General features: G+C 34.3%; 3 protein-coding genes across 3 annotated transcripts; 2 read left to right on the top strand and 1 right to left on the bottom strand.

The window, feature by feature from the left end:
• Positions 9984–12382, top strand: LOC104710082 (DELLA protein RGA-like). Its single transcript, XM_010426625.2, has one exon. It carries the CDS (start codon positions 10184–10186, stop codon positions 11999–12001), a length of 1818 nt encoding a protein of 605 aa, XP_010424927.1. The 5' UTR covers positions 9984–10183; the 3' UTR covers positions 12002–12382.
• On the top strand, positions 16457–17733 carry LOC104710081 (protein C2-DOMAIN ABA-RELATED 10). Its single transcript, XM_010426624.2, has 3 exons — positions 16457–16764; positions 16979–17074; positions 17189–17733. Exons 1-3 carry the CDS (start codon positions 16651–16653, stop codon positions 17516–17518), a joined length of 540 nt encoding a protein of 179 aa, XP_010424926.1. The 5' UTR covers positions 16457–16650; the 3' UTR covers positions 17519–17733.
• On the bottom strand, positions 22443–23491 carry LOC104710080 (MLP-like protein 328). Its single transcript, XM_010426623.1, has 2 exons — positions 23215–23491; positions 22443–22911 (listed from the first exon to the last, which is right to left on the bottom strand). Exons 1-2 carry the CDS (start codon positions 23399–23401, stop codon positions 22640–22642), a joined length of 459 nt encoding a protein of 152 aa, XP_010424925.1. The 5' UTR covers positions 23402–23491; the 3' UTR covers positions 22443–22639.

The raw sequence follows: 23495 nt of genomic DNA, 5'->3' as shown, positions 1-23495 counted from the left end.
GAAAAACGAAAAAAAAAAAAAAAAAAAAAAAAAAAAAAAAAAAAAAAAACAGTTAGCGTAACCACCACTTATGTGTCTGTTGAAAATAATTTGAGAGAAAGTAGTAGTATTATGTATGGTTTTATAAATGGAAAAGGCACCTAATCTTATAGGTGGTGTATAAAATCTAAGTTTATAAACCCCAAACAAATACAATGTATACGGAAATAAATAAATAAAACCATACATTATTCGTAGTTAGCAAAGAAAAAGAAAAAAACGAATGCGTTATTATTTTTTTTTGTTAAAGGGTATTCAATATTATAGATAAATGCTCAATGCGCTATTTTTGGATTTAGGCCCACTTACAATATTCCCTTAGGGCCTAAACCACAGACAACAAACCAAGTAAAATCAAAAATCGAAATTGACTCAGGTTTAATTAATGACAAACCGGTCGTTTGTAACCCTAATCCCAAACTGTAGAACACAGGTTGAGCCGCCGCCCATGAGATTGCGGATGCTCATCGGATCAGGACCTCCGGTGAGCCTGGGCGACGCGAGTCAAACGGAGATGGTGATCCAAGATCCGTTGCCATCCCGCCACCGTAGAGCAGCTTTGAGGAGGAAGAAGAGATCCGAGCTTTGCATGTCGACGAGATTCAGGCTCATATGTGAGAGAAGACAGGCGGTAGGGAGTAGATCTGAGAACCTTCGACGGTGGCTTAGCTCCTCCTAGCCGGAGACGACCTCCCCCATCGAACAACGACCGTGAAAAGCCTCCAGAATCTCTAGTCTTCGGATCTAACCACCTACCTCTTTCGATCCTTGCCGTGAATCTCCATCTTCTATTCCGCGTCGCATCACCGTCGATAGAGCTCTTTACCGTCGGTATGTCGCAGAAGCTTCCCCTTTCCGTTGCTCCCTTGATTTCGATCTGAAGCTTTACTTTGTTGATGCTGTAGTTTACGGATGAAGAACCATGGGCCTAGGGGCTCTCTTCGTCGCTGGAATCGACGGAGAACCCCCATCGACGGTGCAAGAGGTTGCGGTCAGAAGAAGAAAGAGTTTGGGAGAAAAAATCGCCGCGAGTGTCGGCCACGCGCGACGATTCTCTCTCGACGATCCTTACCAACGACCAATTTTGTGATTAAAGACATAAATACGAATGCGTTATTATGATTTAAATAGTGATTCACACAGATTTGCTGGTATAATTCCTCATGCACAGAATCAATAATTTATCGTAAATATTTCTCCAAATTGACACGGTTTCTAACATTGATTATATCATACAACATTAATGTGCAATTTTGTTGGTCAAACTAAAATTTGTGCAACGCAAAACAAAAACGATTCGCAAATTAAAGCTCTCTCAAAACCTATGTATGAGAAGAGAATAATACTAATTGAAAGGGACTGTTTTTGCATGTAGCATTCAAAAAAATATTTTCACAATGCATAGGCATAGCTAGGTAATTTTATTTTAATTCATATAATATATATCAAAGTAAGTATACCTTGTAAAATTTTATTTTATCAAAGTAAGTAAAATTTTATTTTATTTTTTTATTATTCTTACCAAGTCTTTAAACATAGATCCTCGCATTTACCTTGTAATGATGTCGTCTCTCTATAGAGGCGATTTTTGTGGCGATCACACCCTTTGGGGTTTTCTCCGGCGTTGCCGGAAATTTTCTCCGATTAGGAGTCATGTTTCCACCGACAAAATCAAACACTTATGTTTCCAGAATTTTGTTGGCGGTTTATCTCTGTCAGTTAATTTTGACAGTTTCTTTCTCCCTGTTTCTGCGGGGGATAACCGCTTTCAAAAACCGCCATTGATGCTCCTATATAAATCCTCTGTTTTCAATCCCGTTAATCAGACCCAACTGTTTACCGACCATCACTTTGTCACCCACCAACACACCATGAGCGATTACTTACGAAAATCTGTTCAAGATCTCGATCTGGGGATTAGAGATGCCCCAATTACTCTGCCATCAGAGTTTGTCTCCAGAGCCGCCGCTATTAATTGATACTCTCTTGTGGTCACTCCTGTCAACCCTCGTAAACAAAACTTACGGGCTCTCATTCGTCAGATGCCCCGGGTATGGGGATTCTCCGAGGAGTGTATAGGGCGTATCATTGACGGAGGAAGAGTCCAATTTCGTTTTCAATCTGAGGAAACGATGAATCTTGTTCTGCGACGCGGTCCATGGTCATTTAACGATTGGATGGTTACAACTCACCGCTGGTACCCGAACTTGACTGAGAACGAGATGAAGATCATCCCCTTTTGGGTCCAGATTCAAGGTATTCCAACTCTGTACTTAACAAATGTCATGGCTAGAAGGATTGGAAATACCCTAGGGTCTGTGACGGAAGTAGATTACGATGAGAATGTTAATCAAGTAGGAGCGGTTAGGGTTAAGATAGATTGGAATATAGACAATCCCCTTCGTTTCAAAAAAAAATGTTCATTTCACGCCTGGCGAGAACACTCTTGTTACTTTTCGCTTTGAACGCCTTCGTAACTTCTGTAACCAATGTGGGAGTCTGAAACACGATGTCAAGGAATGCCCACTTACCTTTGATGATGAGGATCCATATGTGCCTGCTGATGATAATGATGGTGGTGATCTTCCGGATGACGATAATAATATGGAGGATGCGAATGATACTAATATCATGTCTCATGCAGTGGATATCCCGGGTATTCATATGGCCCCTACTACGGATCCTGCTTGTGATCACTGTCCCATTTCCTCTCACTCAGCAGATCTCCCCAGTGTCTTTGAGGATACGGAACTCACTGCAGAACGACTTAGATACTTACATGCGAAGTACACGCCAAAGGTTTTCTTCGAAGATAGTACAGACAATGCGATCCCTGATTTTCTCTTTCACAAACGCAAAAGGGTGAGTTTTGAAACAGCTTTCAACAATGCTAATGCTGCGGAAGAGAGGGCGGTCCTGAGCCATCTCCGGAAGCAGGTAAAGATAGACAGTTCAGTTGATTCATGCTCGGCCAATGCTGGATTCGACGGAGGCGCGGGGGGCCCGGTATCCCTACAGTTTCCCCCATGAAGATGATCTCCTGGAATTGCCAAGGCCTTGCCTCACATTTAAAGTCTGCTACTATAAAACGATTATGTAAACTATCTAAGTGTGATGTTTTATTTCTCATTGAAACTTTAAATAAGTGTGATATGGTATGTAAACTTAAGGATGATTTAGGATTTACAAACATTATAACTCAGCCTCCTCTAGGCGGGAGTGGTGGCTTAGCTCTTATGTGGAATAACAATGTATCTCTCTCCTTAATTTCTAAGGATGAGAGGCTCATTGATGTATCAGTTACTTATAATAATATTAACTACTATTTGTCTTGTTTGTATGGCCATCCATCTCAGAGTGAAAGGCATCACTTATGGGACTATCTCAAAAATATATCTCTTCATCGATCTGACCCTTGGATCCTAATTGGAGATTTTAATGAGATTAGAAACAATCAAGAAAAAATGGGTGGTCCTAACAGAGATGAATGGACATTCAGAAACTTTAGAAGTATGATCTCCGACTGTGACTTGGATGATATTAATTCAAGAGGTGATAAATTTACATGGGTTGGTGAACGATATACACACACTATCAGATGCTGTTTGGATCGTTGTTTGATCAATAGTAATGGAGCAGCTACTTTCCCAAATGCGATACTTAACTTTATGGATTTCTCAGGATCCAATCATCGCCCTTTATCTCTCCAACTAAACCTGCAGAAAGAAAAACGTAAAAAGGTTTTCTTCTTTGATAAAAGATTATGTGAGCTGCCAACATTTACAGACACGGTTCGTGAAGGGTGGGAAAAAGATTCTGATATCTCAACAACAACGATCATGTCTAGAATCTCAAACTGTCGGAAAAACATGGCAAAACTGAAACATATATCCCAATTAAATGCGGATACACGCATAAGAGCTTTACATTCTCAATTAAATACGGCCATGGAAAGTACTGTGCGAGCTGAGAGACAAAGTGTTCCACACATTCACACTGCTCTTACCAAAGCATACAATGATGAGGAAAAGCACTGGAAGCAAAAGAGTAGAAACCAAACAATTGCAGAAGGCGATCAAAACACAAGCTATTTTCACGCATATGCAAAAACTAGATCCTCAAAGAACAGATTAATCTCAATCTACAATGATCAAGGATTACTTATACATGGAGATAAAAAGATAGGTGAACACGCGCAAGATTTTTTCACAAACCTGTTCTCCACAAATGGTCACTCTGTTACACCAAATGACTTTGCGGACTTTGAACAAAAAGTTACAAATGAGATCAATATTTCTCTCACAAGGGATTTTTCTGACCAAGAAATCTACTAAGCAGTAAGCTTAATTGGGGATGATCGTGCCCCGGGACCAGACGAGCTTACGGCAAGATTCTATAAACGTTGTTGGTCAGTCGTCGGAAAGGATGTGATTAGGGAAGTGCAAAAAATTTTCAGAACCTCTACAATGACGCAAGGCATTAATCATACGAACATATGTCTGATCCCAAAAGTTGACAATCCCGCAACGCTTTCAGATTACCGTCCAATTTCACTTTGCAATGTCTTATACAAGATTATTTCTAAATGTTTTGTAAAGCGCCTCAAGCCTCACTTTGATAGCATAGTTTCTGAGTCACAAGCTGCGTTCATTCCGGGCAGAATTATTCAGGATAATGTTATGATTGCACATGAAGTATTGCTTTCTTTGAAATCTCGAAAACGTGTTTCACAAACTTACATGGCTGTTAAAACTGATGTAAGCAAAGCCTACGACAAAGTTGAATGGAACTTTCTAAAAACAACACTCAAGCTATTTGGTTTCTGTGATCGATGGATCAATTGGATTATGGCTGTTGTCTGCTCAACCACGTATTCAGTCCTCATAAATGGCTCACCTCATGGACTTGTCCGACCTGAAAGAGGGATCCGTCAAGGAGACCCCCTGTCTCCTTACCTCTTTATCTTGTGCTCTGATATGCTAAGTCATCTCATTACCTCCTATGCTAGAGATGGTGACATCAAGGGAGTAAAAATTGGTAATGGGGTACCACGCATCACTCATCTACAGTTTGCTGATGATTCACTCTTCTTCTGCCAAGCCAATAAGAAAAATTGTCAAGCCTTGCGGGATGTTTTTGATGTCTATGAACACTATTCAGGTCAAAAAATTAACACAGATAAATCTATGATCACTTTTGGATCGAGAGTTTTTGGCACAACACAGAATAGACTTAAAACCATTTTAAAAATCTCACACCATGGTGGAGGGGGTAAATATCTTGGTCTACCTGAACAGTTTGGTAGGAAGAAGAATGAAATGTTTGAAAATATAATGGACAGAGTTAAAAAAAGAACATCACATTGGACAACAAGGAAGCTCTCACCTGCAGGTAAAGAGGTAATGCTCAAATCGGTTGCAGTCTCCATGCCTGTCTATGCCATGTCCTGCTTCAAGTTACCAAAGGGAGTCACATCTGAACTTGAGTCTTTATTAATGAATTTTTGGTGGGATAGAAGCACACATCACCGCAAAATCCCATGGATATCATGGAAGAAGTTACAGATTTCAAAGAAAGAGGGTGGACTAGGCTTTCGAGATTTGGAGAAATTTAATGATGCTCTTCTTGCAAAACAAGCATGGCGTCTGTTACAGTTCCCAGACTCTCTCTTTGCTCGTGCAATGAAAACAAGATACTATCCTGATGGTTCTCTGCTTGATGCAACACCTAAACGTTCACAATCATACGGATGGTCTTCATTACTAACTGGTCTTGACCTTATTAAAAAAGGTTCACGTTTTGTTATTGGTGACGGCCATTCAATACGAGTTGGAGTTGATAATTTTATTAACACACATCCTCCTCGCCCATTGAATCCCCGTATATCATAAGAACAATTCCTACTCCAAGATTTGATTATCCGTGAAGAGGATTCACGATCATGGGACAACCACAAAATTGAACATATGATTGCAAATGAGGATCAAGACTTTGTCAAAAACACCTTCTTGTCAAAGCATGATAGACATGATCAGCTGATTTGGAACTACTCTGTTTCTCGAGACTACACTGTTAGGTCAGGCTATTGGCTACTTACTCATGATCCTTCTAACTCTAATTCTCCTTATAGTGTTCCATATGGATCTATTGAACTCAAAAACAGACTATGGGGCTTAAACATTATGCCTTAAATAAAGCATTTTCTTTGGAGGACCATCTCACGAGCCTTACCTACAACAACCAGATTGCGAGCGAGAGGAATGGATATTAATCCAAAATGTAGCAGATGCGGACTGGATGATGAAACTATAAATCATGCCATGTTCTCATGTCCTTTTGCTATATCAGCGTGGCTTTTCTCAAATACCTCTGCTTTAAATTTAGAACATTTATCTGATGATGCAGAGGAAAACATCTCATCAGTGATTGAATATTCAAGGCGTCAAGACATCTCTCCTCATACTGCATTACAACCATTATGGCTCATTTGGAGAATTTGGAAAGCACGAAATAACACTGTCTTTAACAATTTCCGTGAAAGTGCAACTCAAACTGTTCTACAAGCTCAAGCAGAGACAAATGAATGGATAACTTTAAAGCATATCAGAAAAAATCTTAAGGTCTTCTCTCAAGATCAAACCAAATGGAAGCCCCCTCCACAAGATACGGTGAAATGTAATTTTGATGCAGGTTTTAACAGAAACACATCCCAAACTATTGGAGGATGGATTATTTGCAATCATCAAGGCCAGACTCTCAACTGGGGATCTTCTATACTTGGATATGCTGCATCTCCACTGGAGGCAGAAACTAAGGCATTAATTCTTGTAGCTCAACAAGCATCAATCATTGGTTACACAAACATAATTTTTGAAGGAGATTCTGAAAATTTAATCAATACGCTTAATGGATCTCAAAGAAATAGATCTCTAGCAAATTTTATACATGACATTAACTTTTGGTTTTCCAAATTTGAATCAATTTCTTCTGTATTTGCAAAGAGAGAATGTAATAGTGCAGCTCATACTTTAGCAAAATTTGGTTGCTTAACTAATGATTTTTATTCTGATTCTGGTACTATACCAGTCTGGCTAAGCCACAGCATTTGTAATGATTCTCCTTAAATGAAATAAAATTATTTTTGTGGAAAAAAAAAAAAAAGTAAGTATACAAACATTTAAAACATAGAATGCTAATACATTGGTGTGTAGTTATGATGCAGGTCGTCGTAAATCGTAATGATGCACAAAGTATTCATGATGTAGGTACTGAGGTACATATATATACTATTTTTGTGTCATTGTGTGTGCTAATAATACATTGGTGTGTTATGATGCAGGAGTCGTAACAATGCACAAAGTATTCATGATGTATGTACATACTATATTTGTGTTTGGTATCAATGTTAAATATTTATACCATTTTATAAAATTTGACAGAAATTACATAGGTACGTATATACTGTATATTAAATCGATAACAAACACGTACTCAAATTACATGAGTCATGTACGTATAACTCTTAAATATAAACTTTAATGTAACTGTGGAAACACATTTACTCAAACGATTCTCGTACTGCATGTAAAATCAATGTAGTAGTATATGTTTTGAAATTCTGCAAAATGTTAGTTCATCAAATTATATTCCGAAAGTGCTACATTTTGCAAATTTTATGCTTATAACAAATAGACTATTTGAAATAGTATTATATTTTATGTTATTAAATACAAAATCATGTATTACGGAAATTGCTGTAACTTTATATAATTGTGAAGTCTAAATTGATAATCCCGATTATTTTATATTTTGGTTTTGGATTAAGTTTAACCTAATAATCCCGGGATTAGTTAATGTATAACTGTTTCTGAATAAATTTTGCTATAGGCCTATAGTTAGAGTTAGAGTTTTTTTTTTTTTTTGTGAAAGTTAGAGTTAGAGTTACTATCGATACAGTAACAAAGATGATTTTTTGACAAGGGAAAGTAATTTAACAAAAGGAAATATGTTAAATAAATTATAGAAATAGGCAAAACGAAAGTGACGTAACATGAAAAAAAATATGTAACCATGTACATAGTTGTAACCATGAAAAGTTAATAAATTTTTTTTTTTGTTATAGAAAAAGGATAGAGAGATATTGATGAAGGGGATGACGATCCGTAAAAACGGCCGTCAAGGTTTCAGATCTAACAGAGACAGGACACGTGTCTGAATCTCCATATTTAAAATGGGGACCACAAAATTCGAACGGCGTACAGTTATTGAAAAAGTGAGTGGGACCTACGTACACGTGGAGCCATCACGTGCTGTCAGTTCGAATAAATTAATTTCGATTTTATTTTTATATTTATAGTAGAAAAAAATAGAAGAAAGAGTCCGTTAATGACGGCGTTAAGCAATGGAACGGGGAATCTCTTTATGAATGATTTTGACGTTGACGGGCGCGGGCCGTTATTATGCTTAAAAACGGGTTTTCTTGTCGCGCCATGCTTTCATTCAACTCTTATTTATTTTTTTGATCTGTAAGTTTTTATTGTATATATTTTTTTCTTAACATGCAATTTCAATTAGTCTATAACTCTATATAACTAGTCTTTCGAGCTATAATCAATTTAATTGTTAGTATATGATCATAAATTATATAACTCTATCAGGCCTGAAACTCTATTCGTGTTGACATGAGATACTGTCTTTGTTCTCTTCGTAAGTTTTAAATGGCTATTATTTAGACTTTGACAGTAACTATAGATTAGCATGTTCACTGAATATATATTGTAGATTCAATTTCATATCTTCTTTAGAATATCACAACCCTATTGATGAATTTGTTTACGATTTATAAATTTTTTTTTTTGGTAAATTGGTATGCATTTCGAATTTAGTAAAATAGTAATTAAGTACTTGGTTTAACTTGAAAGTTACTACTGTATAAGAAAAGAAAAAAAAGACTCGAAAATTGGAACACATTGGTCCGATGATTTCCCTAGACCCAATTACAGAATATATTTTTTTTTCTATACAAATATGAATTTTTGTATTTAAAAATTAAAAACTGAACACTGTAGGAGTTAACCCTTAAAGTTACTGTATGTAAGTACTACTACTATTGTTAAAACCAAAAATAACTATTCTTTTATCTGATCGTACGCATTTTTAGATTGATGTTTTCGATGGCTTCGTGATACAAAAAAAAAAAACTAATAAATAAAAGTAACACAATTGATAATAGTAATCTCTTACTACCATATTTCAAAAATCTGTATTAATTTTTTACACCCAAAGACATATGGTTGAATTATTATTACCATAGAACCTGGGAAGTAAAACAGTATCATGAGCTTGAGTTCAGCTTTTTTTTAAAGTGAATTTTAATTATCCACTGGAAAAGCATACTTCAGTTCTCCATCAAAAGACTCAAAACTAAACTAAAAAGCCCCTAACTCCCTATTTTTATAGATTTCATAAATGATTCTCTCCATTAGTAGTAGTACTATTTTCTTCAACATTTAACTTTTAAACTACAAGTATTATGAAGAAAAAAAAAATCATAAACAAATATTAATATCAAAATGTCTAGATCCACATCATTTTTTAGTACTCGATCAGATCTTGTGATCTAAACAAAAAATACACATCACGATTCACAATTCACAACAAACTACAAATATGAAGTGATGTTAAATTAAAAGGAAATAAAGATTAAAGTAATAAAGTTATGGTACGATAATAAGAAAAGAAAAAAAAAATTGTATGTGTGTTCTCATGTCATAGCCTTATCGCTTTCGAGGTGTAGATGTTATACATTATTCATTGGTCGTCGAGCCCCCATCACCACCATTCTTTTTTTTCTTTTTCTTTTTAATTTTCATCCAGAATAAATATATTTTATATTAAATATATAAAATTTATTTGGTAAATATTTTGTTAAAAGAATAAAAATTATTATGAGTTCGTATGAATGATGATTGAAGTGGTAGTAGCAGTGAAAAAACAAAGCAATCCATCCCCCACCCTTCCCCATTGCTTAAGATTCTTCTTCTTCTTCTCCCTTCTTCTTCACCTAAAGAGAAGTCACATGTTCCTTCTTCATCATCCTCCCCCATACCTAATCACCAAACCCTAGAGATCCCAGATCGGAGCCATGAAGAGAGATCTTCATCAATATCAAGGTCGATTGCCCAATAACCACGGGACCTCTTCTTCTTCTTCATCTTCATCTTTGCCTGTTTCTAAAGACAAGATGATGATGGTCAAGGAAGAAGAAGACGGTGGAAACATGGACGAGCTTCTCGCTGTGTTAGGTTACAAAGTTAGGTCATCGGAGATGGCAGAGGTTGCTTTGAAACTCGAGCAGTTAGAGACTATGATGGGTAATGTTCAAGAAGATGGTTTATCTCAACTCGGGACCGATACCGTTCATTACAATCCATCGGAGCTTTACTCTTGGCTTGATAATATGCTTACGGAGCTTAACCCTCCTCCTGGTGCTTCTGATCCGATCCTAACTTCGCCGGAGATTGTTATCAACAACAACAACAACAACAACTCGTTCCTCACCGCCGCCGGAGGAGATTCATCAACTATTGTACCGGCTTCCGATTACGACCTCAAAGTGATTCCTGGAAACGCGATTTATCAGCCGCGATCTCAATTCGCGATTGATTCTTCGAGTAATCAGAACAAGCGTTTGAAGTCATGCTCCAGCCCTGATTCGATGGTTACGTCTACCTCAACGGCTACTCAGATTGGTGGAGTCATCGGTACGACGGTGATGACAACCACCACAACCACGACGACGGCGGCGGCTGAGTCAACTCGTTCTGTAATCCTGGTTGACTCGCAGGACAACGGTGTACGTTTAGTCCACGCGCTCATGGCTTGCGCTGAAGCTGTCCAGCAGAACAATTTGACTATAGCGGAGGCTCTGGTGAAGCAAATCGGATGCTTGGCCGTGTCTCAAGCTGGAGCGATGAGAAAAGTGGCGACTTATTTCGCGGAAGCTCTCGCGCGGCGGATCTACCGTCTCTCTCCGCCGCAGAATCAGATCGACCATTCGCTTTCCGATACTCTTCAGATGCACTTCTACGAGACTTGTCCTTATCTCAAATTCGCTCACTTCACGGCCAACCAAGCGATTCTTGAAGCTTTCCAAGGTAAGAAGAGAGTTCACGTCATCGATTTCTCCATGAACCAAGGTCTTCAATGGCCTGCGCTTATGCAAGCTCTTGCTCTCCGAGAAGGTGGTCCTCCTATTTTCCGGTTAACCGGGATTGGTCCTCCGGCGCCGGATAATTCTGATCAGCTCCACGAAGTTGGATGTAAATTGGCTCAGCTCGCGGAGGCGATTCACGTCGAATTCGAATACCGTGGATTCGTCGCTAACAGCTTGGCCGATCTTGATGCGTCGATGCTTGAACTTAGACCGAGTGAGATTGAATCTGTTGCGGTTAACTCTGTTTTTGAGCTCCATAAGCTCCTAGGACGTCCCGGCGGGATTGAGAAAGTCCTCGGCGTTGTGAAACAGATTAAACCGGTTATTTTCACGGTGGTTGAGCAAGAATCGAACCATAACGGACCGGTTTTCTTAGACCGGTTTACTGAATCGCTGCATTACTATTCCACTCTGTTTGATTCGTTGGAAGGAGTTCCGAGCAGCCAAGACAAAGTCATGTCTGAAGTTTACTTGGGGAAACAGATTTGTAACCTGGTGGCTTGTGAAGGTCCTGACCGTGTGGAGCGACACGAGACGCTGAGTCAATGGGGAATCCGGTTCGGTTCTTCCGGTTTTGCGCCGGCACATCTTGGGTCTAACGCGTTTAAGCAAGCGAGTATGCTTTTGTCAGTGTTCAATAGTGGCCAAGGGTATCGTGTGGAGGAGAACAATGGATGTTTGATGTTGGGTTGGCATACTCGCCCGCTCATTACCACCTCCGCTTGGAAACTCTCGGCGGCGCACTGAGTTGACTCTGATGCCTACGGTGGTGTGCTATTATGGTATTATGGGGAACCGATTCGGTCATCTAAGTTGACTCGAAGAAGCCGACGGGATCGGCCGTGGATTACTCGGTCATTTGAGATCGAATCAGTGGACCGGTGATGACATATGTTCGGACCAGACCAAAACCGAACTGAATCGAACCGTGTTTTGCCTTCTGTTTATTTATTTAATATTTATTATCACCTGTTTAAAAATTTCTATATATGAAATATCGTTTTGGTAGGTCATTTTTAATTTATGCCTTTTTTGGGATCAATTTTAAATAGGCTGAGTATATATATGTATTTATTGAATAATATTTATGAATTCTTCTTGAAATAAAAATGTATGTTTTAATCTCAATTTCTGGGTAGAAAGATTTAGAAACATTTTCTTCTTAACTTCACAACGTATGAATGGGTAATGTAAGAAGTATAGTGATATTAGATATTTCTAGTTTAGTATGTTAATGAATAATGAATTTTCTAAAGTAAAATTGAGAAAGAAAAAGGTATGAGAGCGAGATATAATTATTACGAAGAGTACTAACTACTACTACTATTTCATGAAAAAGGTTTTCATAACTTTTTATTGTGGAGTGTGATTCAACTATTTTTGCTTACTGTTTTTACTAATTTCTTATTGGCTGTTATCACATGATGTTAATGGGTCTTTTCATATCGAACAAACAAAATTTATAAGTTATATATATATATATATATTGATGGTGAAGCTATTATTTAGATCTACACATCAACTTTTTTAGATCTGATGTATAATCTTTTGATAAATGGTAGTAAATTACTTTGTGCAGGGGTTTGTAACTTATAAACGTGTTCTTTGTTGTTGTTATAGGTATCAGGCGTCATAAGACACATACGAGATAGAGATTACCATTTTGATTTGTCTACACGTATGACTGTCTTTTTAAAGTCTAAAATCTGGTGTAGATGCATATTTTATGTGGATGTGAAAAGTACATGATATTATTATAAACCGCCGGAACAATTTAAAAAATAAGAACAATGCGTCCTATATATATTTAAATGTAACCTGCACATATCGAGCTCGAGTCGATATGCTAAAGAAAAAATATATACTCTTAAGTTTTAGTTAGACGATTATAATAACAAGGTTCGAGAAATTAGTAGATACCCCACAACACAAGGCAGCTCAAGTCTCAAAAGGATTGAACCGACCCATATCATTATTAAAACCATTTAATCACAGACATGTAAATCAATAATCTCGATTAATAATGAGTAATGGTCCACATTTTCTTATTCACTGATGTAGGCTTAATTATTAATCTTATATTTTTCTTAAGAAAATGCAAATTAATTAGATACAAAGGAAGGTCCCCCGTCCCCATGGCCATATGCATGAAATGCTTTTTAACCACCAAGTTGCCAACTTGCATGTGTGCAAAATTCTCCTTTGACCCCACGCTTGATTTTAATAAGTACCATATAGTATTTTTCTTTCATCTCTATCACATCGAGTTTCAAAAAAATTTATATGACATAGGGTCCATTAAATAATCGATCATTGTCCTTTCAAATATTTCATCACACATTATATATAGTTTTATATACGTCAAAGCATATAGAAACATTGAATTTGGCAATTATTTCTCTGCAAGATTCGATTTTCTACTACTTTTATAATAGTGTGAATCGAATTTTCGTTTTTGCTTATTCTCAATACTATATTATTTTGGTAGAAACAAATAAGTTTTGTGAAAATAACAAAATCTTTAAACCGGATATAACCCTGTCAAGATCGGATCACCATTCTAATCCCCCGTCATAAGCATTTCCCTAATTCACCCCGAAGGATCGATTTTGCGTGTATTAAAAACTGTCAATTGATATGCATAACGTCAGAGATTTTATTTGGGACAGTAATAGTAGGCGGACCAGATTAAATATTGCTTTACGTTTTTCTTTTTTTTTTACTTTTACTACTATATCTATACTATTAATTGGGGAGTACACATAAGATTAAAAAAATACATAAAAACGAGTATTCCATATTTTGCCCTCACGCAGAAAAGAAAGGAAGAACAGAAAAAAATAAATTTAAGGGCATATATGTAATCAAACTGGAACCAAACACGCGGATCCTTATTGTTAGGGATTATATTATTCGGATCTTTGATATGTTGGTGTTGTATCCAAACACTCTCTTCTTCCTAAACCTATAAGATATATAAGATCCAACCGACATTAAATGATAGCAAATATTAAACAAAATTGGCAACTACGTTAATTGAATTACGAGACAATCTCGATCATATCAATCTAGAACAATAAACGGCAACTACGACATTAAATGATATCAACTCTACGTTAATGCAATTACATTAATGTAAAATATATCAAAATATATCAAAAACGGCAACTACTTAAATATTGTGATCGAAACCTTACAAAAATACCATCCCTTATCAAATCAAAAAAAATTGGAAACAAAAATATTGATATCCCTAATCATACTCTCTAATACTACATGTACAATATATCAAAAACGGCAACTACTTAAATATTGTGATCGAAACCTTACAAAAATACCATCCCTTATCAAATCAAAAAAAATTGGAAACAAAAATATTGATATCCCTAATCATACTCTCTAATACTACATGTACAATATATCAAAAACGGCAACTACTTAAATATTGTGATCGAAACCTTACAAAAATACCATCCCTTATCAAATCAAAAAAAATTGGAAACAAAAATATTGATATCCCTAATCATACTCTCTAATACTACATGTACAATATATCAAAAACGGCAACTACTTAAATATTGTGATCGAACCTTACAAACATACGATCCCAAAAATATTGAAAAATATGTTTACAAAAATATAGCAAATATACAAAAATATTGCAATCCCTACAATCTAAATAAACAAAAATATACAAAAATATAAAATATATCAAAACGGCAACTACTATAATCTTGTGATTGAAACCTTACAAAAATACGATCCCTTATCAAATCAAATAAAATTGAAAACAAAATATTGCAAATCCCTACAATCTAAATAAACAAAAATATTGAAAAATATGTTTACAAAAATATAGCAAATATACAAAAATATTGCAATCCCTACAATCTAAATAAACAAAAATATACAAAAATATGTTTACAAAAATATAGCAAATATTACGTTAATGCAATTACGAAATCATATCAATCTAGAACAAAAAAATGGGAACAACTTATATACGATCCCTTATATGATCCCTTATCAAATCAAAAAAAATTGGAAACAAAAATATTTCAATCCCTAATCACACGCATCTTAAACTACTATAAAAACAATATGATCTCCAAGAGGACGAACAGAGGAAAACCCAAGGCTACAGTGAAGAAAAACCCTAAGTAACGAAAAAATCTTTGGGTATGTATAATACAATACAACATGCTGAAACTCAAGTCAGAGAACTAAAACCCATGAAACGATCAGAAGAACAAACAAAAAAAACTCTAACTTTCACTAAATCAAAGTCAAGTGGAGCAAAAAATGGTGCAAAAAGATTAGTATAGATAAACTGTATTTATTGATGTTTATATAATTGTTTGTTTCATAAAATATTTAGTTGGGTTATATTTTTTTTTTACTTTTTTATTAATTATATTTTGAGAAAATACTCGGTGGAATACAAACATCTATTGGCAAAAAAACAAATTTTTTTATATAGAATCTAATGTCTAAATAAGAGAAATAAAAAAGTTGATATTCACTTTGTGACTACTAATCACGTGAGCTGCTGTGAATTAGTATCACCCTTCCCATCTCTTAAAAAGCAAAATTAAAAGTTTATCCACAATAAAAACAAAATTAAAATTAAAAAGGAAAAGGGTAGATCAGGTCCTTGATAAATCTAGATGTGTCTCACTTTGTTGTTATAGCATTTTTAACAAGATTAAAAATTTTAAAAAGAGTTTTGTAGTTTAGTAATAGCTTTTTCATACATATCCTGATGAAATTATCTAAATTATTTGTTTCAACTAGACATAAATAAAAATATCAGGCTTGTGTTTTGTCTCTGGTCGAAAAAAATTGAAGTCAAACATGACTACACATATTGGACTAACTGTGCACTAAAAAGATTTAAAATAATTGACATGGAACAGGAGTAAACAAAATGCTTGCTCGCTCCGAAAATATGCAAAAGATTTAAAACATATATGGTTTTTAAATATATTACTATAATTTATCTAACAACCTTGAAATCTTTTAACTGGCCCATTAATGAAGACCTCCAAGCCCATTACTAGTACCAGCCGCTCATCTATGATAGTATTTTTTTTGTCCGACGTTGAAAAGTTAGATTCTCTCTTCCTAATCCTAGGTNTTTTTTTTTTTTTTTTTTTTTTTTTTTTTTTTTTTTTTTTTTTTTTTTTTGTGTTAGGGGCAAAAACAAGGGGGGGGGAGAGATTGAGAACGTGATGAATAGTTGGGGACGAGATCACAAGCACCAATTCCATTTCTATCTTTCTTTTTAAATTAGTCTTCGTCTTCTTCCTCCTCTTTACCATCATCATCTCCAAGACCAAGAGACCTAGTCAAAAAAAAAAAAAAAAAAAGCCCTTTCTTCTCTCTCAATTCCATCGATGGATCAAAGGCCTCTTGGATTGCTCACGATTCACGTCAAACGAGGGATTAATCTCGCCATTCGCGACCACCGTAGCAGCGATCCTTACATCGTTATCACCGTCGGCGATCAGGTTCCATCTTATTCTTTCTTTCTCCTGAGGAATCTTGAAATCTATAGAGAACAAATCGCCTTATATTCGTTAAAAAAAAGAACAAATCACTTGGGATCCTCTGTTGCTAGTTTTCTTGAATTGTTCATATGGTAGTGATCGTCACTTTTATTTCTTCCAAATCCTCTGTTTTTTTTTTTTTTCTTTCTAAAACAAGAATAAAAAAATTGTTCAGACATTGAAGACACGTGTGGTGAAACGAAATTGCAACCCAGTGTGGAATGAAGAAATGACTGTTGCAATCAAAGATCTCAATGTCCCAATCCGCTTGGTAAACAACATTCAAGCTTTGGTTCAGACAAGTACTTATCTCTTGTTCCGTTCTGTTTCCTGTCGGGATAATAACATTATTGTGTTTTTGTTGTTTATTATGAAATTTGTTCAGACAGTGTTTGACTGGGATAAGTTCACGGGGGATGACAAAATGGGAGATGCGAACATTGACATTCAACCGTATTTAGAGGCTTTGAAAATGGGGATGGAGCTTTTGCGGCTACCTAATGGTTGTGCTATCAAAAGGGTTCAACCGTCAAGGCACAATTGTTTATCAGATGAAAGTAGCATTGTTTGGAACAATGGTAAGATCACACAAGACATGATCCTTAGACTTAACAATGTCGAATGTGGCGAGCTTGAGATCATGCTTGAGTGGCATGAAGGTGCTGGTTGCAGAGGTATCACTTCCGCTGCCAAAGAAGGCTCTTCCTCTACCTAATTAATTAATGTTCTGTCATCTGAGTGTGTTTTTGTATGCAACAGTTGTTGTTGTTGGTGTTGTTGTTTCGATATTGTATAAGCAAGCAAATTATGTATGTTTTCTTGATGACCATTTTCAATGGCATGATCAAGAACAAAAGCTGGAAAAAATTTGAGACTTTTTGTATGAGTTTTTTCACTTTCTGTTTTGGATTCTCAAGATTTTGTTTTTCTTTTGTAATTTTGCATTTGTGATGTAATTTTAGATGGGCTACAAATTTTAAACTTCAGTGGATCATTTCTTAATAGATACGGCCTATTAATATAACAGACTATATTTGTAATTGTACACAACATATTTATCGGATGGGATAGTGACGGACGCAGTTATGGGTTTCGCTCGCTCGTAGCTTCATTGGATTTGTAGGGTCAATTATAGTGGTTCGTACTTTGTTAGTTTGCCCTAGTCATATGACTCATATCTAATCTTCATGGGCCAGTCTTTTTAATTTTTTTTTGGGGGTATATTGAATGCATATATAAATAAGATTAACTAATTCTGTACGATAAAGAGAAGGCACAAGGCACAAGCTACCCCGAAAGTCTCATTTCTTAAATTAAATGATCTATAATGTAGTCTGTCTATTTCCCGTCATGGTCATCAACTCACAAATCACCGTTATACACGCAGGCGGCAGGTCGCAGGTTACTGTAAAATATGGAATAATGAGCAAGCATGGTCGATTTTGACAATGTCTAAAGTGTGCATATACACATGGTGTCCCCAAAATTTTGTTTATAAAATTAAAAAAGTCTTAAGAATATCAAATTATATACTATGTCAGAAGAGAAATGGAATTGGAGAAATGGTCGAAAGAGAAAAAAAAAAAAAAACATATGAATATTTTAGGTTTCTCATGAAAAAGAAGATGTTTCAACGAATCATTCGAGTTTTTTTTTTTTGTTTGTTTACTCCATATTGTGGATATATCATATTTTTTCTGTGTGTATGAGGTTTTCTTTCTTTCATATCATTTTTGTTTTATTTTATTTATGATTAAATGAGAGAACCCTTTTTATTCGTCTATGGCTTACTAAGTTTGAGTCCGGTTTGTGGGTTCCTATTTTTAGTGGTTTTCGAAGAAGGTTGCGTGCCACATAACTTGGTTTGAGAATCGAGAGATATGTCCAAGTTCAAAGAATTCAAGAACAACACCACATAAACAATTGTAACAAAAATCAAGAATCAAGACAATGATTAATTACCACATAAACAATTGTAACAAAAATAGCATACGAGGGTGATATTGGTGATAGTGATCGTGATACTAGTGATAGTGATGATAATAGTAATAATAGTCATGATGAGGATAAGTTAATGATCATGGCGACGAATATAGATGATGATCATCATGTTCATGATGTCTATTACAAATTTATTAAATTGTGGCTTCTACAACTTTTTAAGATATCACATGTTATTTTCTATTTATTGAGTCACATTTTATGTTCTATTTCCAAAATCACCATCAAAATCCGAAATTACCAAGAGACGCACAAGCAAGGTGCATGTTTATGTTTTTTTTAACAAAATTACATTTTTGGATGTGTAATTTGAAGATGAAACTCTAACTTACGATCAACAACACTAATCTACAACAAAAATTATCACCTTGTAATAAACTCACCTCTTCTCTCACACCAAAAAATGTCAAACGATTACAAAATCTTTCTCCGTCTTTTAACGTTCTAAAGGATTTTTTTTTTGGATCTAGAGACTTTTTCTTAACAAAGTCTACTAATTACATAAGAAAATATTCTTTCTAAATTAATCTTTATTAAATTAGTACTTTCATATCTAATTTAATATTGCAAAAATCTTTAAAAGTCTTCTTTCGTACTTTGCTATAATAATGTTTAATCATATTATTTTTTTCGTGTACATCACAAATATTGTTTAGAAATTAAATTTAGAATCGTAGGTTAGTAAATATTTCTGCTAATTTTGATAGTGTTGTAAATCATAGTTCACGCTTTCGAAGTTGCTATCATACAATAAAAAGACGAGTATTAGGTATGACGAAATGCATAAAATAACCACTATCCTCGTCATCTTTATATCCCCTATTTAATATTTCGGAAGTACACAACTTCTTTTTGGTAGACTATATAATAGTCATAAGTTATAAAGTTATAGTTATTATTTGATTCATTAGTTGGTTACAAAATAGGTTATATGGGTTAACTTATACATAGATACACTTAAAAAGAATATCCCAAAAATAATACAACTTAAAAGAAATAAAATCTCTAACAACCATATACTGTTAGGCCATATATACTTTTAGGCAATTAAAGAAAATTAATTCAAACGAAATAATATTTTATCTAACACTCCTCCAAACTTTTAGTATAAATCATTGACATTTTCATTCACCGAAATACACTCTATTCATACCAAAAAAATTGTTCAATCCATAAAATATTCAAGCTTTAGTAATATTATTCTTTAAAAAAATATCTATTAAACTAAAATTTTAACTGAGTAACGGATCAAAATTTGAATATTTAAATTCAATTTCATATATTTCTTTGTTGAATTGTATAGTTTAATATATTTTAAACTTTTAAAATAAATTAATTTGAAATATTTTAAAATAGTTTAATTTGATATTTTTAAAAATATCATAAATATATGATAGATCAAAAAGTTAAAAATTATAAACACTCTAATTTGATTTGTTATAGCACGAATCAATAATATGTCACTATAATATGAAATAATTCCAAGAAATATGAGCAAAGGTTAAAATTTCAAGAAATATGATTTCTCAGATTAAATTAAAGTTTAGAATAATGTNGATTTGTATTCGTAAATGCCGCCAAAGATGGAGAAATCAGCATCGTCTTTAAGGTGACGGATCAACTTGAAGTTGAAGGACTCCCACCATGGAAGTGCAAGTGCTTCAGAGCCTTCACGTTTAAGCTGACGGTCACGCTCTACTATATAGATTCCTTGAACCAAACAAGCTGCTACACAACGCTGGTGATCTTCATTTCCCCTGACCAAAAAAAAAAAAAAAAAAAAAAAAAAAATTTATCACACAACTTAACTTGCGGTATGCCACGGGTTAATTATCTAGATATACTAGAATAGATCTTATAAAATATATGTTATTTTCATAATTCATATTCAGCATATGATTTGGCATAGTATTCCATCCAAAAAAACTTTTAAAATAAATAAAATAATCACATATATGATCATACTAGATTAGGATCCGCGGTACACCGCAGAACAAAATTATTTATAATTAAAATATTTAAATTAGAAGTTGTATTTGTTAGTTAAATATGTTATATTATATAATAATTGTTATTTTTATGGTTTAAACCATATAATACCGCAATTTAATTTATTTTTTACATAATCTTTATTTCATCAATTTAATTAAATATGTCTATTCTCTGATACCGACAATGTTAAAAAATAATAAAATGATCCCGTGTAACACCGAATTAATGATATTTTTTAATTTATATAAATATCGATAAAACCCGTCCCGCTATATAACCCCGTCCCGTAATATTTTTACTCACACTATATCATCTTAATTTTTAATATTTATTGTGTATCTACAGTATAATATTTATCATATTTAACTTTTTAAAAGTTTTAAATATTTATCATATTTAACCTTTTAAAAATCTTTAAAATAAAGAACCGGAATAAACCAAATAAAAGCTTTTAAAGTTTGAATGCTTGATAAATCAAGCTTTCTACTCATTTGTATTCGGAATTATTTTGGTCTCTTTAATAGTAAGACTCTGAACTATTGCCCAATTTTTTTAGACGATGTGGGATATTGTACCCGTATTTTTTTATTCATCTATTGAGTAATATATATCCGTTTTAAAAATTTTGTATTACATCATATGCAGGAAAAAATCACAATTTTTATTAACTAAATGTATTATAGAATAATTCAAGATAATTTAAATATATATTCAAATAAAAATGAAAGAGAATCATATATTTATATTTGAACGAGGTATAAAGATTTCCTTATTTTTTAAATCTTACTTATAATTAATTTTTTGAAATTTTTGGTAAATAATATTAAAGTTAATGCATTGAATGCTAATTGTTTTCAAAATGAATTTTTTATCAAAAGTTGCTGCAAAAATACTAGTATAGATATATCCACAAATTTAGAAAAAGTAGTATAGACTTAAGCAATGATTGTGTTCATGGAACTCCGATCCGAACGTCCAACAGATGAAGATAAGAGATACGGTGGATTATCTCTACGAACGGTGTCTTTTTTTGCCTTTTCACGTCCTGAAAAAACTATCAAACCCATCTCGAATCCTCTAATCTAATGATCACTCTGTAAAGACTATTACACCAATATATATATAAGTACTACAACCTTTTTAAATTCAACTGTTCTTTTTGTCCATTTTCTAAATATCTACACAACTTTAATTATACGTTCGTACTGATATTTATTTCTTTATAAACGACCAATAAAATAATGATACAGTACTACTCACGACGAATTTAGAAGAAAAGATGAATGCTACCTATATGACCATACAAGGACAGCATTTATTACTCTATAGTAAATATAGAAACAAAAACAGCAACAATATACAATAGTAGTATATGAATAACATAATCACTAAAAACTGTATATAATGAATGCTGTAAATGAATAATACAACCACTAAAAGGAACAACAAAATTAATGACCAATAACACAACCACTAAATACTGTATATACCTAATGTGCCATTTGTGGAACTGTTACATTTTTTGTTGTTGTCAAAAGTGGAAGCTGATATATTTATAGTGCAAATATTATTTTTTTGGTGCTAAAAAGGATAAAATTAGTTTAATTTCTCTTTAAAATCATTAATTAACAAGCTACGGATACATGTAAAGATGAACATACATGAAACCTCAACCATATTAAACAACATCAAAGCATGCATATTACAGTAGATGAAACCATACATATGCGAACTGACATTTATTGTATTTAAAACACCATACACAGATACATGATACACACGAACACAAAAGAAGAGGGTGATGATATATGATGGTTTGAGGTGGATCGAATTCGAAAGGGATTTAGACGGCTTTGAGAACGTGATCGTCCATGTCAGCAGCGAGGCTCTTGACGAACTTCATGTAGTTGCTGGGCTCAGGCATGTCATCGTTTTGCTTCTCCCAGATCATAGTGACCTTACAGATGATATCATCAGGCGACTTTTGAATGAACTGAAAGATGACATCATACACTTTAAGTTGCTCCATCACATGGCCTTCAAGTCCTCTGAAAGTTACCGCCATGTTCTCATCGTCTATCTCTCTCCTCTCCTTGAACACCTCCGCTTTCCCATCTTCATACATATATATGTGTTAATTATAATTCATAAATATTAATAAGTTAGTACCACATGCATATGAGATTATGAGATGAGTTTAAATATGTATGGTCAAACCGTATGATAAATGGATTCTCTGTATACTTGTGACAAATTGGTACCACTATATATATATATATATATATATATATATATATATATATATATATTCATTTTCATGTGATTTCATATAGATAATCAAAGAATAATTTGGCAGTATTTATTTCAAAAAATCCTAGTTTTCAGATTGATTAAGTATAAGTAAAGTAAGTTAATTACCGCATGTGTAGTTCCAGATCTTGATGGCTCCATGGGAGTCCCATTCGCCGTCGTGGACGGTGACACCTTGGATGAGATGGCCAATGGCGTCGGGGAAGAGGTGGTTCTCACTCCTCCACCGCTTGTAGTGCTTCTCCGCTGATCCTTTCAACGGAACCTCCGTCACATATGTGCCCGACGTTGCCATTTCGTGAAGTGGATGTTTTTTCGTCTGTTTGTTTGGTTCTTTGGTGTATGAATACTTCCACTTCTGGTTGCCTTCGTTTATATAGAGAAATGTC

The sequence above is a fragment of the Camelina sativa genome, chromosome 9 (genome assembly GCF_000633955.1).
Source record: "Camelina sativa cultivar DH55 chromosome 9, Cs, whole genome shotgun sequence".
In the NCBI taxonomy this organism is placed as follows: Eukaryota; Viridiplantae; Streptophyta; class Magnoliopsida; order Brassicales; family Brassicaceae; genus Camelina; species Camelina sativa.
Note: the sequence above shows the minus strand (reverse complement) of the source record. Positions and strands in the feature narration are given on the sequence as shown.

Bases quoted from the DNA above. Each gene is read 5' to 3' on its own strand.
- LOC104710082 (XM_010426625.2), top strand. From the start codon at position 10,184: ATGAAGAGAGATCTTCATCAATATCAAGGTCGATTGCCCAATAACCAC.
- LOC104710080 (XM_010426623.1), bottom strand. From the start codon at position 23,401: ATGGCAACGTCGGGCACATATGTGACGGAGGTTCCGTTGAAAGGATCA. The intron at 22,912-23,214 runs GTAATTAACTTA...ATATGTATGAAG, and splicing joins GATCTGGAACTACACATGCG to ATGGGAAAGCGGAGGTGTTC.
- LOC104710081 (XM_010426624.2), top strand. From the start codon at position 16,651: ATGGATCAAAGGCCTCTTGGATTGCTCACGATTCACGTCAAACGAGGG. The intron at 16,765-16,978 runs GTTCCATCTTAT...AAAATTGTTCAG, and splicing joins TTATCACCGTCGGCGATCAG to ACATTGAAGACACGTGTGGT. The intron at 17,075-17,188 runs GTAAACAACATT...AAATTTGTTCAG, and splicing joins TCAATGTCCCAATCCGCTTG to ACAGTGTTTGACTGGGATAA.